This window comes from Aedes albopictus, chromosome 3 (genome assembly GCF_035046485.1).
Source record: "Aedes albopictus strain Foshan chromosome 3, AalbF5, whole genome shotgun sequence".
Classification (NCBI taxonomy): domain Eukaryota; kingdom Metazoa; phylum Arthropoda; class Insecta; order Diptera; family Culicidae; genus Aedes; species Aedes albopictus.
In genome coordinates this window covers 212,789,383-212,807,423 of record NC_085138.1, presented here as the reverse complement: position 1 = coordinate 212,807,423, position 18,041 = coordinate 212,789,383, and the positions used below count along the sequence as shown (strand labels likewise).

Sequence of the window (18,041 nt, the reverse complement as noted above, 5' to 3'; positions counted from 1 at the left end):
TCAAAAGGGAAAGGGGTGGAGCAATGCCGGCAGCCAAGGACTTGCCACAACAAACGGAAAAGGACGAAAAAGTAAGGTACCTAGAGACTCGGTGAGTTCATTTTATTTTTAAGCTTTTGCGGATATGCAAGAAAGATAAATAGATTATTGCCTTGCATCCCTGCAACATTATGATGTAGTATGTATGTTCCGTTTCCCGACGGAAGCGAGAACCACTGAAAGCATCACAACCAGAAAACCGTACAGCCTATCAGCGAGCGCCACGCGTCCGCCAGCGTGACCGACACCTGCGAACGTATGTCTGTTCGCTGTTCTCCCCGAGCTCCAAGCAACAGCAGCCGCAACGGTTGCATGAGACAAGTTTCAACCGCACTACCGATCGGTCGCGTCACAGCCGCAGCAGTGAAAGTTAAAAATTACAAAACTAATGTAGAAAAGAAGAGAGAATAAATTTAGTGTCTAAGCGTAGCCGTCTGTGTTCCGTTTTCCTAAACCCAAGAAAAGTTGGCCCTTGCCAAATCCCCTTCCGCGAGAGTGATCCTCCCGTCGCGAAGTGTTCCGCCGTGTTTGCCCCCGCAAATTGACCATACAGTCCGTTGCTTTTCGACCCACATCGCTGGGCTCGAACATCTGGTCCGTTCCGAACCGGATCATCAGTGTGTGAAGTGATTTCCCGTGAAGATTTTGCCCGGATTCGACCGCCGACCGAGCGGTGAATCCCACAAGACCACCCCGTGAAATTCCTTTGGATTGTGCCGCCGCCCGAGTGGCAAATCCGCCAAGAAAAGTGTAGTGAAAGTGAAGACGATTCTGCCTAAATCGCACCACCATCCGCGTGGTAATTCCCAAAGAAAATCCCTCAACTGTGCCGCCGCCCGAGTGGTGCAGGGGAAAAGTGTGACGATCCTGCCTGGATCGAGCCGTCGACCGCCCGCGTCGTCGGCATCCTCCGTGGTGAAACAGACGCTGTGCATGATTGTGCGTGTTTGACGAACACGAGACGAGCTACGCTTGGTTGGACCAAAGTGGAAAGTGGACCAAATGAAAACGCTGCTGCTGTGAGTGCCCGAGCAGAAAAAAGTTTGGACTGAACAGTAAACCGCGAAAACATCGTCGCGAGTGTTTTTTGAGTGCGTTTGCGTAAAAGTTGCACAAGTTGGTGCAGTGCGTGGTCGCGACGAAAACAGTTTCGAAACGCGTCCGAAAGTGATAAACTGCGCGCAATCCCGAGTAAGAAGAGCGCGAAGAAACAAACAGTGATTAATGCCTGTGACGCGGTCGCAGCAAAAAGAAAACGACAGTGCTGATCAGCAGCACCGAGAAGTGGTTCCAGAATCCGCATCCGTGGCTAGCTCTACTCCGTCGTTCCACGGATTTGCTGTGTGGGAAACGGCAATGGATGACGCAACAAGGAAGGAGTTTGAGAAAGCCGTTCGGCAGCGTGCCCAAGTGAAAATGAAGCTGGTGAGGCAGTAACCAGGAAATCGGCTTGGCCCAACTGAGCGTGCTTTCCAAAAAGCTCTCCGCTACCGATGCCGAGTTCAGCCAAATCCACACCCAGATAGTGGGACTAGTACCGGATGAAGCGATCGAGGAACAAGAGAAGGAGTATGGAGACTATGAAGACATGCACTACGCCACCTCCAACGTTGTCGAAGCGCTGATTTTGGCAGCGAAAACAGCGAGTTCTCCAGTACCTCCGGTAAGTACAGCAGCGCCTCAAGTGATCATCCAGCAACAACCACTGAAGGCGCCGATTCCGACGTTCGATGGGACCTACGCCGCCTGGCCCAAGTTCAAGGCGATCTTTCAAGATCTCATGGACAACTCGGGGGATAGTGACGCCATAAAGCTCTATCACCTCGACAAGGCGCTCATCGGCGAGGCAGCTGGTGCACTGGATACGAAGGTCCTTAGCGATGGTGACTATGACTACGCTTGGGATATTTTGACCGACCGCTTCGAGAATCAGCGGGTCATCGTGGAGACTCACATCCGTGGGTTGCTGTCCCTCAGGAAGATGACCTCCGAGACGCACAAGGAACTGCGTGCGCTCCTGAACGAAGCCACCCGCCATGTAGAGAGTCTTCGTTACCTCGACCAGAACATGACTGGACTATCGGAACACATCGTCGTGTATCTGATCGTCTCCGCGCTGGATAAATCAACCCGAAAGGCCTGGGAAGGTGGCCAGAAGAAAGGAGAGCTTCCCAAGTACTCTCAAACCATCGACTTTCTGAAGTCCAGGTGCCAGATCCTGGAAAACTGCGAAGCAGCCGTCCATCCAGCGAATCCCAAGGAGAAGCCGAAACAGCTCCAGCCGCTTCTGAAGAATCCATCCCAGAAAAGCCATACAGTTTCCGCTACGGTATCGCAAGCCTGCGAGATCTGTGGCGGCCCTCATCGAAATGTTCAGTGCACAGCATTGGAAAAGCTGAACCCCTCCCAGAAGCAAGAAAAGGTCCGAGCTGCAGGAGTATGCTTCAACTGCCTGCGTAAAGGGCACCGCTCCAGAGAGTGTCCTTCCGATAAGACGTGTCGTAAATGCCAACGCCGGCATCACACGCTGCTCCATGCTGATGGAGCACCCAGCCAAGATTCGAAGTCCAACGTTTCCCTTCCCGCGGAGTCAGTGGTAAGCCTACCGCCGGTTCCGTCTGTTCCGGCTCAACCGCAGTCGGCGCAGAAGAATGCTCCCGTGGACCCGCCCGTGTCCACCACTTGCTCGTCGAACTTCGCCCAGTCGTCCAAGACGGTACTGCTGCTTACCGCAGTGGTGCAAGCATTTGACAAAAAGAACCGTCCGCATCCATGCCGTGTCCTGCTGGACAGCGGCTCCCAGGTAAATTTCGTCACCGAAGAACTGGCCAATCGCCTTGATCTCCCAAAACAACCAGCCAACGTCCCGATTACTGGCATCAACGCCTTGCGCACCCTGGCTCGCGACAAGGTAACCCTGAAGATCAAGTCTCGAGTTTCTAGCTTCCAGGCCAGCCTCGAGTGTCTGGTAACGCCGAGAGTGACGGGCACGATTCCGTCGTCCAAAATCGACGTTGCCCAGTGGGAGATCCCCGATGGAGTGGTTCTAGCCGACCCAGAGTTCCACACACCAGACAAGGTGGACCTACTGATCGGCGCAGAACTTTTCTTCGACATTTTGAAGCCAAGCCAGCTGAATCTAGCGGACAATCTTCCGCTCCTGCGAGACACATACTTTGGGTGGATCGTATCTGGTGTCATCGTTGAACCGCTAGTATCCAACGTCTCGCTGCAAGCCAGTCATGCCTCCGTGAACGACATCGAGCGAATGATGCAGCAGTTCTGGCAAATCGAAGAAGTGCCCGATGTACCCAAGCTTTCGACCGAAGAGTTGGCATGCGAAGCCCACTTCCTTTCCACGTACCAGCGAGACGAGAATGGAAGGTTTATCGTGCAGCTACCGTTCAAGGAAAACATCGACCAGCTAGACGACTGTCGCGCTCTGGCACTCAAGAGGTTCCTGATGCTGGAGAAACGACTCGCCCGCAACCCGGAATTGCAGGCACAGTATGTGGAGTTCCTTCGAGAGTACGAAGCTCTTGGACACTGCCACGAAGTCCGTGAAGCCAAAGACCCTCCAAACCAGCCATCGTACTACATGCCGCACCACGCGGTATTACGGCCGTCAAGCTCAAGCACGAAATGCCGTGTTGTATTTGACGCCAGCGCCAAGTCGTCGCCATCCGAGCTGTCCCTGAACGAAGTGCTACAGGTAGGACCCGTAGTACAGAACGACTTGCATTTCATCGTCCTGCGGTTCCGGAAGTACAAGATTGCCTTCTCCGGAGATGTTTCCAAAATGTACCGCCAAGTTCTACACGCGATGCAAGACCGGCGTTTCCTGCGGGTCTTCTGGAGACCCCACCCGTCGCAACCGCTGCGGGTCTTGAAGCTATGTACCGTTACCTACGGTACAGCATCGGCACCATTCCTAGCCACACGGTGCTTGGTGCAACTGGTGGAAGAAGACGGCGATGCCTACCCAATCGCCTCTCGCATCGTGAAGGAAGAAACGTATATGGACGACGTGCTTTCCGGTGCAGACTCGGTGGAAGAAGCCATCGAGGCCCAACGACAACTCCAGCAGCTACTCCAGCAAGGAGGGTTCCCGATCCACAAGTGGTGCTCGAACTCCGAGGAATTTCTCGAGCACATTCCCGAAGAAGACCGTGAGAAAAAGTTGCCAATGGAAGAACGAGGAGTGAACGAGGCCATCAAAGTACTCGGTCTGCTCTGGGACCCGGGTGCCGACACCTTGTTCATCGCCAACCATCCGAAGCCGTCAGCTGAAGCTGATCAACAAGTGACGAAAAGAACGATGTATTCGGAGATCGCCAAGTTCTTCGACCCTCTGGGCCTGGTGTCGCCGGTCATAGTGCTGGCGAAGCTCCTGGCTCAGCGACTTTGGCAGTTGAAGACCGGCTGGGACGATCCGGTCGACGAAGTCACGGCGCAAGAGTGGCACGAATTGCAAACCTCGCTGTCACAGTTGCACCACATTGACATTCCAAGATGCGTAACATTCGACGGAGTGATTGCATACGAGCTGCATGGGTTCTCCGATGCCTCAACCGTGGCGTACGGGGCCTGTATCTACCTGCGAAGCGTCTTTGCCGACGGCTCTGCGAAGTTACGACTCCTCACCAGCAAATCGAAGTTGGCTCCGCTGCATGACCTTTCCATTCCTCGGAAGGAGTTGTGTGCAGCTCTCCTGCTCTCCCGGTTGGTGCAGAAGGTGTTACCAGCCCTGGATATGACGTTCCGGGAAATTGTGCTGTGGTGCGACAGTACGATTGTCCTAGCCTGGATAAGAAAGCCGCTCAATCAGCTACAGCTGTTCGTACGAAACCGAATAGCTGTTATCCAAGAAAGCACTAATGCCTACCGATGGGAGTACATCCGATCTCTACGAAACCCAGCTGACATCGTGTCCCGAGGCCAACTACCCGAAACGCTGAAGACCAACAGCCTCTGGTGGACTGGGCCCGATTTTCTCCATAGAGTGGTGTACGACATCGACTCGCCCGAGCTCGTTCCAGATGATCAGCTACCCGAAATGAAAGGAGTGATAGCCAGCCCGGCTGTAAGTATCGAACCATTTCCCTTTTTCTCCAAGTTCAGCAGTTTTCGGGCCATCCAGTGTATCATGGGGTACGTTCTGCGGTTCATTCGGAACTGCCAAAGACCTCGGATCCAGCGCGAAACAAGCCGACACTTGACCGTCAGCGAATTGCGTCGTTCCACTGAAGCGATTATCCACGTAGTCCAACTCGTTCATTTGGTGGACGAGATTCAGCGAGTTAGCACCAACGAACCCTGTAAGAGACTCGCCAACCTCCGTCCGATCTACTCCGATGGTCTCCTGCGAGTGGGTGGCCGTCTGGATCGTTCCCAGCTACCTTTCGAGAGTCGGCACCCCATCATCCTGCCGGACAGCGATCCGGTGATACGTCTGTTGGTTCGGCAGATGCATGTCGAGCTGCTTCATATCGGGCAGACCGGCCTGATGAATGCCATGCGCCAACGATACTGGCTCCTGAACGCTCGCTCTACCATCCGATCGATCACTCGGAAGTGTGTAACATGCTTTCGAGTCAACCCAAGCAATACCAGCCAGCTAATGGGTAATTTGCCCGCCGCAAGGGTTGTACCCTCACCTCCCTTTGCCGTCACCGGTGTGGATTACGCCGGCCCGTTCACCATCAAGCAAGGAGCACGCCGTCCAGCGTTGATCAAAGCATATGTATCCGTCTACGTGTGCATGACTACCAAGGCCGTGCACCTAGAAGCCGTATCCGATCTGAGTACCGATGCCTTCCTGGCGTCGCTGAAACGTTTCATCGGACGACGAGGAATGATTCAGCAGCTACACTCGGACAACGCGACCAATTTCCGAGGTGCGCACAACGAGATGAACGAGCTCTTCCGTCAGTTTCAAGATCAGCAGTCCGTGGCGACCATCGAGGATTTCTGTCGCAGCCGCGAAATCGAATGGCATTTCATCCCACCCGACGCACCGGAGTTCGGCGGCCTCTGGGAGGCCGCGGTTAAATCTGCGAAAACCCACCTCAAGCGCATCGTCGGTAACGTCAAGCTAACGTTCGAAGAACTAACCACCGTCTTGGTCGAAATCGAGGCGGTATTGAACTCCCGCCCACTGTTCACCATCTCCAACGATCCTGCGGACCCGCTGGTGATCACACCTGCCCACTATTTGATCGGCCGTCCGCTCACAGCCATGCCCGAACCTTCATTAGAAGACGTTCAAGCAACCCGCTTGAATCGATGGCAGCACCTCCAGCTCATGCGCGAGCACTTCTGGCGCGCATGGAGCCGGGAATACCTGAACACGTTACACACAAGAAAGAAGAATCTTCGAACTGTGCCGAACATTCGGAAGGGCATGGTAGTTCTGCTCCACGATCGAAATCAGCCTCCGCTGGTTTGGAAGATGGGTCGCATAGCAGCGGTCTACCCCGGCGACGACGGCTTAGTCCGAGCTGTCGACGTGTTTACTGGTGGAGCTACTTTCCGTCGTCCAATCAACAAAATTTCCGTGCTACCAATTGAAGACAACGAGCTGGTTCCTGTCTTGGCGGTCCGTAAGGACTGTTGAGTGCCCTCAACGGGGGGAGTATGTTCCGTTTCCCGACGGAAGCGAGAACCACTGAAAGCATCACAACCAGAAAACCGTACAGCCTATCAGCGAGCGCCACGCGTCCGCCAGCGTGACCGACACCTGCGAACGTATGTCTGTTCGCTGTTCTCCCCGAGCTCCAAGCAACAGCAGCCGCAACGGTTGCATGAGACAAGTTTCAACCGCACTACCGATCGGTCGCGTCACAGCCGCAGCAGTGAAAGTTAAAAATTACAAAACTAATGTAGAAAAGAAGAGAGAATAAATCTAGTGTCTAAGCGTAGCCGTCTGTGTTCCGTTTTCCTAAACCCAAGAAAAGTTGGCCCTTGCCAAATCCCCTTCCGCGAGAGTGATCCTCCCGTCGCGAAGTGTTCCGCCGTGTTTGCCCCCGCAAATTGACCATACAGTCCGTTGCTTTTCGACCCACATCGCTGGGCTCGAACAATGTAAGTTTGTTGTTTTTTGTTTTTCTCCGGCAGCGTCTCAAAAAAAAATTTTTTTTTATTCATATAGTGAAATCCAGATTTGATGGAATATAAAATGCAAATTGTTTTTGGTTGACAGAAATGATCTTCTGAAGATGTTTCAATTGTGATCAATTGTTTTTTTTTTCCTTACTTTCAAGTTTGTCACATAATTTGCCGAAGGCATAAGACTAATGAAGTAGGCCAATTCATGGTGAAATATTTGATTAATATTACACATGTTAAACCTATTAAGAAAAAAGGCAAAAAAAAAAATTTCGAAAAAAAAACAACATTCGAAAATATAAATTAAAGAAAAAAAAACAATATTCGAAAAAAAAGTAAGATATGTTCGAAAAAAAAAAACATTCGAAAAAAAAGTATTTCGAAAAAAAAATATAATTAAATGCCATTTTTAAAAGTTCACAAAATATAGTTCGTATTTAATTCGTACTTTTTACTCTTTAAAAATAAGGGAGTATTTCTTTTACTTTTATTTGACTGATTAACTTAATTGATATAGGAGACGGAATTTGAATTTTTCGTAGGGACAGAATAGGGTCAGAAGGATCATGGAGCGGTAGTCTGCGATGCTAGTCATGCCGACAAGGACGAGCCGTTGGGAGTTGCCCGATCAAGACAAACAAGGTTTACACGTTTGAAGGTGATGGTTTAGCGCCGTTGGAGAAATGCCGGGATGTTGCTGCTTAAATTGCCATGTTAGACCGGAAATCCTAGTCTTTGATTTCGGGAGTAAGTTATGCATTTGGAATGGGAAGAATATTCCGAGCTGTGCCAAGGGAAGAGTCATTAGGCATCTGAAATGCTTCGCAAGAGTACTATATGACATGTGCCAGCTGAATCCGACAAACTTCAAGGAGTTGAACGGTGACATGGAAAAGACACTCGTCGAATCTCTGAGAGTGGTTCGATGGAATGGGAATGGTGATAGGTAGCTAAAACTACTCAACACATGAAAACGACTTTGTGCAGATAGAAGGTTGTTGGTTACGTACGTGCAATGGAAGGATGTTGGTTACTATTTGGGAGGTACTCCGAGTTTAAAGATTATGGCGGTTGGTTGAGAGACTTCGTTCAATGGACAACCCTACAAATAACCCCTCTTTGGTGCTTGAAATCTAGTTTCGGTCGATGAAACTTCTACTGCAACACAAACACGAAGCGGCATTTTGATAGACTCGAGCGTCAGGAGGAAGGTGAATCATCTTAGAGTAGGGAAAGAAATAAGGATTAGTTTGGTTCGTTTTTTAACCCGCAAATGTATACGCTAGCCGAATGCCTACTGCAAGTTTTTCTTTGCTTCACAAATAAAAACTTTATTTAAGGGGGGGCGGATGTAGCGGTCCTGCCGACCGAAGGAAGCATTTCCCTCCCTGTATCAAATAAATCTAAAGATCAGTGATCACCATTGATCTAAGAAAGACCCTTTATTTCCTCATGGTGCTCCACGCAATTAGTGGATTACATCACATGTGGATTTCACGGTCATGTTTATAGACCAACGCCGGTTAACCAAGAAACAAGCGATGCAAGCAGAGAGAATGCTTACTGCTTGTTGCTGGTTGACCTGGTGATATAACGTTCTCGCTCCAATGCCGGAGAAATGTTTTTCTTTTAATTTTTGTTTGTCGCCCGGCAGCGCTGACTGAACCCCAACAAGGTCTCAGTCACGCGGCCGAACTAATGAAGCCAGAGTGGACGACGCCCGTTTTGGCTTTTCTCTTTTCTCTTATTTCTTTTCAGATCGGGAGAATGAGTTCTTGCGACGGCAAGTTAAAAGACCCGCGATTGACGCCGGGGCGGCGTTGTATTGTTGTGGTGTCGTTACCCAGGGCTGTGGTGTATTGCCCTTAGAACTTGTGTGGACCGTCGGCGTACGTTTTCGTCTCTCTGCGGTGACTTATCGGTGGTTGATCGTCGGTCGTTGTTTTGGTGGATGATCGTAGTTAAGTGTTAGAAAGATAAGTTTATAGGAAATAAAGCGCTTTAATTAATTGTGTGACTCGTTGGTCGTGAGAACAGAAAAGAAAACCAGTGCCGTACGACCGTGCCGCGACTTTCGCCTCTACACGAGAAACAACCACTCTAAGCGACTTCAACAAGATTTTTTGTTTTAATAATACATACAACCATTCCATAGAAAATCGATATACACTACCCGTCATAAGTACGGACTCACAAAAAGAATTGCAACAATATTGCATCACCCTGACTCACCTCGATATCTCCAAAACCAGAACACCAACAAAGATGCCGCCTTCAGAAAAGTTGTTGCTTTTGTGCTCCTGAATAACTTTCCTGAAGACAGCATCTTTGTAAGTTCTCAGGTTTTGAAGATATTGAGGTGAGTCAGGGTGATGCAATATTGTTGCAATACTTTTTGTGAGTCCGTACTTATGACGGGTAGTGTAGTGTGTCTCCGAATATCGTGGATTTGTTGTTTATCGAAAATAATTACATGGTGTGTCTGGTAGAACAAAATTAATTTAAAAAATCGGTATCGCTAAAACACCCACCAAACGAAAGCTGAAGTTCCCCTCTTTCATTTGAGACTAAAAGGAGAAAGTTCTATCGGCGGGTCTAGAACATTTTTTTTTTCAAATATTACTATCATTGGGGCTTGTGTTTTTTTCTTTTTTCAACCTTGAGTGTAGCCAAATGGGCTTGTATGAGGTCGCCCATTAGTAACGTGTCCTTTTAAAAGAGTAAACGGGTCAAATCAAAAATTAAAATTTTTCCTTACAAAATATTGCTTAGACATAAAGTGCAAAAAAAAATATTTAAGGCAGTTGAATAGAATTTCAGCAGTATCTGGGCATATATACAAATGAACTTTGACTTTTATGTGGAAGTAGTTATTGCGGCTGCAATTTTCTTATTTTTTATTGACAGTGTTTTATGATTTAACAGTTTTACGATCAAAGTAGGCCGAGTAATGTCAACAAAAATAGAACATACATCAAAGTAGCTCGGATAACGGGGCACAACATTTGGAAGGTAATCCATTTCGGAAAACTGAAAGTTTTTTGATGATGCAAATTAAATCGTTCAAAAGCATCTAGGACTCCATACCAATTTTATCAATGTGATGGTCTGTGTTATATCCTTGTATGCCGTGGCTCGGATAGAATTATCACATGCCGGTATTTGTTCAATTGATGATGATGATGATGATGGTCCCGCCACATACCCCTACAAAGGTTTGAGCTAGACTATATATCTTTAAGATAATTATTAATAATGATCAATGAAATCAGATTTGCAAACTAAATACGGTCTGATTCTTATTACAGATATAAACAACATTATAATTTGTCATACTATACAGCAAAAACATAAATTTCAAAATACTGCTGCTCTCAACTACAGATGTTTGCAAGCGTTACTAGTTATCATGAAAGATCAGAAAATCAAAAATATTGCGAGGATTGATAACGTTCGCGCGATGTCAAAACAGTCGGCAATATTCTCATTCTCAAGAAATTCCCGACATTCAACTAGACAACTCACTACTAATCTACAGAATCCTTCAACAGTACAAATACTCCATATGATAAATAAATACAAAAATGTCATTTATACCTGTCACCGCGCGCGAGACTCAAACTTTTGTAGACTACACAAAATAAGTTCAGTTAATAATACTACGTCAACAAATATAAAATCCATCATCATCATCGGGGCGACCATTATAGTTTGTTCGTGCCTCCTATTACAAAATATAAATTGTCCACAAAAATATCCGTTGGTAAACTTCGTCAAGATACAAAATCTAGTCAAGAATGAAAAGTCAACAGAGTAGCTGTTCAAAAAGCAGCTTTTACGTGTGAAATACATAGTCTCTTAAACTGTGATAGAGTTGCTGCATTCGTGATGTGGTCAGGCATCGAATTGAAAACATTTATACCTTTATAGTACAAGGAATTTTGTGAAGCACCATGCAAAAAGTGGGGTGTTCGTATTTGATCCGCGTTTCTAGTGTTATAACTATGAATGTCACTTCCTCTTTCAATTCGGTCACACAAATATCTAGGCAGCATACCATTCTTTAATTTAAAAATGAACACCAACGTTAAATACACAATTCTTTGCTTCACTGACAACCACTGAAGGGCGTCCAACAAAAAAGTTGAGGAAGTGAATCTGTTACATCTTAAAATCAACCGCATTATTTTATTTTGCAAACGCTGTAGCCTTGATATTTGTGTTTCATTAGCTAAAAACAAAATGGACGGGCAGAACTCAATGTGTGGAGAAATGATTGATTTGTACAACTGTATTTTACTAGCAATAGTCAAATCGTTTTTTAATCGACATAGAATACCATACTTTTTGGCTATTTTCTTGATGACATTGTCGATGTGAGCGTCAAACTTTAGTCTGTCATCAATAATCACGCCAAGATATTTAATTTCGCGCACGCGATCAATTGTCTCACCATCAATTTCTACAGAGACTTCAGAGTTAACTCGACTCCGCGAAATGACCATGAATTTAGTTTTGCTAATGTTCAATTTCAGCTGTTTGTACTTCAACCATTTACTCAGAGAACGTAAATCTGCATTCATATGTGAAACGGCTTCCCTCAAATCTTTTGCTGCAATGAATATCACGGTATCATCGGCAAAAACATTTATATCGCAAAACCGTAAGACTCGTCGCATGTCATTGATGTACATAATGAATAAAACGGGCCCTAATACACTCCCCTGTGGCACGCCTAGGCTGTTAACCACGGGGCTCGAAATCGAATCATTAAAAACAGTCCGTTGAGTTCTGTCAGACAAATAGCTTTCAAACCATCTGTATGCAGAACCCGAAATTCCAAAGCGCTTCATTGTTTCCAACAACAAGGGCCGAGAAATCGTTTCAAAAGCGCGTTTCAGATCCAAAAAAAAACAGCAACAATAGTATCTTTACGCTCTACATTTTCTTTACATTTCGCTAGCACCAAGTTCAATGCGGTTTCACAGGAATGACCTTCCCGATATCCCGATTGCTCTGGTATTAGCAAATTATTACTATTTAGATATGCTAACCCTGATAAAAAGTATCATAAAAATATGATAAATTTTATTGTTACAACACCATTTTTTCGAAAAATATTCACCATCAAATGTATTGTAATTTACACGGTACACTCACCATCACCCCTATTGTTCTATACCATTCGGCGAATGGTAAATGGCACTTTTACAATAAAAAATGGTGGTCGTTATGTATCTTAACCATAAAATTTTGAAAAAAATTTCATACACTTTTTCGCGAAAAACAATAGAATGTATTGTGTTTTTATGAGACATTTTTAGGGCAATTTTCAAAAGAAAACAATATATCTTAATGTTTTTTCATTGTTCTTACAATACAAATACAATTAATTGAATGGCGTCAAATGGATCGTTGTTACAATAAAAATACAATAGTATTTGTTGTTATTTGTAAGCAGTTTTCGCTTTTGAAAATCCATAGAGTTTATATTTCCCACTAACATTTATATCCAGCATTTACGAGCACTAACGGCCGCCAGAATAATATGCACATTTTATGATAAGAATCAAACACTCTGATGTCTATCTGGTATGTATTGCTTGGCAGCTGTTGATAAGATCTATCTTCAATCTTTTCAAATAACTGTCGAATATCACAAGTCAGACCTCAGGTCGTATGATCCATACCATAAATCGTTCACAATTCATGTGGCCATTAGTATCTGTAAATGCTGGAGAAAAATGTTACCGAGAAATATGAATTCTTTGGTTTTTCAAAGGCGAAATCTGTTTACATAACAACAAATATTATTGCATGTTTATTTTAACATCGGTTCAATTGACCCCATTAAACTAATTGTATTTGTATTGTTATCAATGGTAGTTTACTATTCACTAGATTCCTTCAATTTATTGGAAAACATCAGAAAAATCATTGTTCATCTTTTTCTTGTCGTAACATCCTCACTTGGCTAAAACCTGCTTTTCAGCAACTTTTCTATAAGTACTTCCTCAGTTATTCATTGAGAGCTTCTTCTGCCAACACGGCTTGACGTCTGTCAGTCGTTGAAGTTTTGGCGAATAACATTCAATAACCGAAACATCTATTGTACTCAAATTTAAAACGAAAACTATAAAAAAAAATATGTCAAGTGATTTTGTATTTGATTATACATCCCAACTAACATTTATTGTGAATGTAAACGTCAACAAACCGTCCTTAATACGGCTTGATACTGAGTTACTGTGTTGTACATATGGACGGAAGCTTCTATGCAAGCCCTATACCAATGAATCTGGCGAACTTAATCAGCTTGTACATGCTGTGCGATCAGCTTCTATGCCACCTAGTCATAGCTCTTTTCTCGGCTCCTATGTAACCACTAACTGAATAACATCTTGAGAAGGCGCTTTTTCAGCCTTTTCGCAGTTGTTAAATAATAGTTTTACGGCATCCCCAAATTGACCGATTAAATACAATTAGGTTATGGATACGCGTGACGCAATACATGAGGAACCGGAATTATCACTTTTAAAATTGAATAATGAAAGTAGGGTAGTGGAGGTATTTTGGACCGGGCAGGTATTTTGGCCCACCTAGGGAGTTTTATGATATTTATTACATAATCTCTACTAAATCTTGGTAATTTTTTATTGGAACACGAAAAGTATTCAACTATGTGATGACCTTTATTTTGGATGTCAGTTAAATATGCTGTTCAGTATCAAAAATAGAGAAAATGTTTTCACTTCCTATGAAACGCACGGAAAAGCACCAAAAACAAAGAAGGTGACAAATTTGTAGTCGGCTTCGAAGAGGCATTAAATTTTACAAATAAATATTTATTTCATGTGAATGTAGTTAGGACCATGTAAGAACTCTAAATAAACTGTTCTTAACTTCGGTGAAGCGATAATATTTACTAAAATGGTGGTTTGAGGTATGGCCAAAATATGTTCAACATAATCAGATGTGGACATATTTTGGACCACCTGTCAGATTCATCTCTCCAGTTCCTTCTAAAGGGATAAAATATTCATGCCAGTGTAATGTACTCTAAAAAACAGATAAATAGAATAAGTTGGGACCTCCCGTGATCTGGGTTGTTATACGTTTATTTTACAATGAGATTGTTGTGGGTTCGATTTGTTCTAACAATTTTTCGCCAAGTTAAAAATTTTGATTCGATTTGTGTTCTAACAACTTTTCGACAAGTTGAAATTTTCACTTGTTCAGTCATCCAGTTTCGAAAAGATGTTCTTCTTGGCAATCAGTTGATGACTGAGACAATGTGTTATCTAATGTATGTTTGACAATTTACGTATCATTCAAATTACTTTATTTTTGATGGCCTTGCCACTCATTACAATATGTGAGGAACGCCTTTATATTTAGCATAATCACTAGACTTTCACACTTCTATAAAGCGTTACGTTATTTGTGCATGGTGGCTGACGTCATGCAATAGTTAATAAATACACGTTTTGCGTAACATTTTTATGAAACATCATACTACAATGCGTAAATACTGGCAATTGCAACAAAATTTCATCTTTTTTACCGTTACGTAATTTTTAAACGTTCCCTACCTCAAAAAATGAAAAGAAAAGATGTAAACTTCACGCAGTTTGAACTATGTTTAAATTTTTGCTGAGGTGGCTTTCAGTTCATCAATCAATTGAATTTTAATTTGGTGGGCCAAAATATGTGCACTTGGTGGTCCAAAATAAAGTCAGGTGGTCCAAAATAGAAGCCCGAGATCCTTCAGAAGTTTTGATGTTTCTTGTATTTTCTACAACAATTTTGAGTTCTGTTTGGCCTTTTCCGGCAGAAAACATGCTGCTCTACGTAATGCCTACTGAAATTATTCATATTTTGAAGTGGAAACCTTCTTTTTTCGCTGAAGTGTTCATCCACTTCCTAAAGGGGTCCAAAATACCTCCCTTACCCTACTTGCCGCTACTTGGAATCGAACTCCCGATCTCCGTATCCACTGGTCCCGATGATGTCTTCGCTGCCACACTGCTATATATAAATAACATAGAAAATAGCCCGTTTTGTTTTACTCCAGACAAGGCTTCATAATTGTGCCACAAGAAACCTTACCCAACTTCATTTTGCTGTAAAAGCTTGTGAAACGTCAAACGCAATAATGTTTACATTGAACAAGCTGTGTGGTTGCGCCAACAGATTCTTCTTCACAGCTTCTAGCTGAAAGAGTGTTCTTTAAACGGTTACGAAGCGCTGCTGTTTTGTATTTTGGCAACATTACAAAACGTACTGTATAAAAGCAGCTGTTGTAGTGGCTGGGACTCTTACTCGATTTGCACATCTTCCGGCATTGAATTAAAGTGCAATAAAAGCAACCCAAATAATTTCACAGCACATACATGGATAGCTGTAAAGAATTTGTGTAGTAGCTACATATATATCCCGCTTAAAGTTTGTTTTGACAATAATGTTTACATCCGACAAGCCGTGTTGGTAAACCATCAGTTTCTTTATTACAGCTTCTAGCCGTAATGAAATCGCATAACGGCCTTTAAAGCGCTGCTGGTTTGGGGATTTGTCAGTATAACGAATTGTACTGTATAGTAGCAGCTGTTTTGTTAGTGGGGACTCCTATTCGATGTCTTCAAGTTTTCACATCTTCCGGGAAATCTCCCGGAGTTGCAATAGAGTGGAGTAAAAGCAGCCCCAGTGACAAGCAATGGATTTCTGAAAACCGAGTTTGGTAGCTGTATGGTGCTTGTTTTGCAGTCGTGTATTAGCTTATGATTTATATTTGACTAGCTTTCCTTTTATTCAGCGTTGACTGCTTTTACTCGATGGTTACACAACAGAAAGCAAATGGCTGAAGCTTATAGCGCTGAAAATGTTAGTTGGGATACATGATCCAAGCAACAATAATATTTATTATTATTTATTTGTTACGAATTGTTTTAAATGTAATTGAGAAATAAACTCTTTTTTAATAAAAAGTCCATGAGAACTTTGCAGGCACTTTTGCAACTATATAAAACAACTTAAAATAATTTTTACTGATAGTAACTTAAAATTATTATAGAACTATTGAAAAACAATCGAATCAATTAGTCACTAATATAGCTAATGTTCACTTATTGTACGAACTATATGGGCTTGATTTCTATTGTAAAAAGTAACAATATATCTACTATGTGTTTTATTGTGAACAATAAAACCAGTCATATGTTAATAATATTTACCATGTAATTAATAGTAATTTTTTATCCGGGAACAGCTGGCCTTTTACAACAAGTTCCAAAATTTTTTCTAATGTGTGCAACATATTGATGGGACGAAACTCTTCGGCTTTAATCGTTCCAGCAACTTTTTGAATTGGAATCACTATGGATTCCTTCCAAACGTGCGGCACGTGCCCAGTTTGTAACGATTCATTAATCAGGTCCAGCAGATTGTGTCCAATGACATCAAAGCAATCCTGTATTACTCTCGCATTTACATTATCTACGCCAGCCGTTTTGCCCATAGAAAAGCAAATATTTTTTAGTTCTTCCAAAGTTATTGGGTGAAAAGATTCAAATATACTATTGATGCTAATCGGCTGTTGTATTTCGTCAGGCTTATCTACTAATTCAATTGATTGATTAATAGATAAAACACTATCGACGAAATATTCATTAAATCTACTCGCTAAAACTTGTTCAGACTCTTCTAATGTGCCATTGAAGGTTATGGACCGCGGTTTAGATGTACTAGGTTTTAACAATGACTTTAAAATTTTCCATAACTCTTTGCTGTTGTTTTGATGCTGATCAATTTTCCTCTGAACATACTCGCAACGAGTTTGTTTAACCAATTGCGAGTATTTATTGCGCGCGACCGTGTACCTTTGCCAATTTCTAAAATTTTCATTTCTACGCCATTTTTTGTACAATTTGTCTCTTTTGCGTTTAAGACGCAGTAGATCCAAATTGTACCAGCTGTTCGTATTTTTTAATGTAACAACTTTATTTTCGACTAGTTGATTGGTACAGGTTTTCAAGACGTCAGTTAGAACAGCTGATTTCCGATCTAAAGAACCGTCGTTAGTATGAAAATCCACACCTCTTGCAACAAGACTCGAAAGTGCTTGTTTTGAGTACTTCTTCCAACACTTTAATTTTACAACATCACAATCCTCTCTGTCATTTTCGTCAATATTAATTACTAAAGTTTCATGGTCAGTTATTTTTAATTCTGGACTTACAACAACATTTACAGTATTAAAATTTGAATAAACATGGTCAATTAGAGTTTTGCTGTGTTGGGCAATACGCGTAAAATCATTTACTTTTTGTTTCAAATTATAAAAGTCTGCTAGCTGTTTCAAATGATTCGAATTCGGATTGTCACACCAATTGATATTAAAGTCGCCAGCAAGTACATTACATTTACCTGAATCTAAAAACGTCTCAAGCCAGTTTTCCAAACGCTGGTCATTAGCACTGGGAGAGTGATATAAAACACCATAATTACCCATCTTCATGCCACGTAAAACTGCGATGCCTAAGAGCCAATTGCTTTCACAAGCCTCGTTTAATAGAAGCTTGTACTGAACTGATTCTTTGACATAAATAGCAACTCCGCCAGTGTGTCTCGAATGTGATACACAAGCAGCCACATTATATCCCGGTATACTATACTGATCAAATGCATTCACATCAACAATATGCGTTTCTGACAAAAATACTAAAAATGGACGCTTCTCTTCCACAATCTGACGTAATTCTACGTAGTTTGTAGATAACCCGGCTATATTAAAATGCAAAATATCGAATTGATTCACATTTCTACTGGAACTTGGTTGCTATTCATTGAAATGTAGGCTGCTTTTTTTCTTTTTATACAATTTCTTAAAAACTTCACAT

The 18,041-nt window shown here is 43.2% G+C and overlaps 1 protein-coding gene across 1 annotated transcript; it reads left to right on the top strand.

Moving 5' to 3' along the window:
• The first annotated feature begins 1,263 nt into the window (after positions 1–1,263).
• Positions 1,264–6,655, top strand: LOC115269020 (uncharacterized). Its single transcript, XM_062857753.1, has 2 exons — positions 1,264–1,464; positions 1,520–6,655. The coding sequence occupies exons 1-2, from the start codon at positions 1,264–1,266 to the stop codon at positions 6,653–6,655; spliced, it is 5,337 nt and encodes a 1,778-aa protein (XP_062713737.1).
• The last annotated feature ends 11,386 nt before the right edge of the window (positions 6,656–18,041 follow it).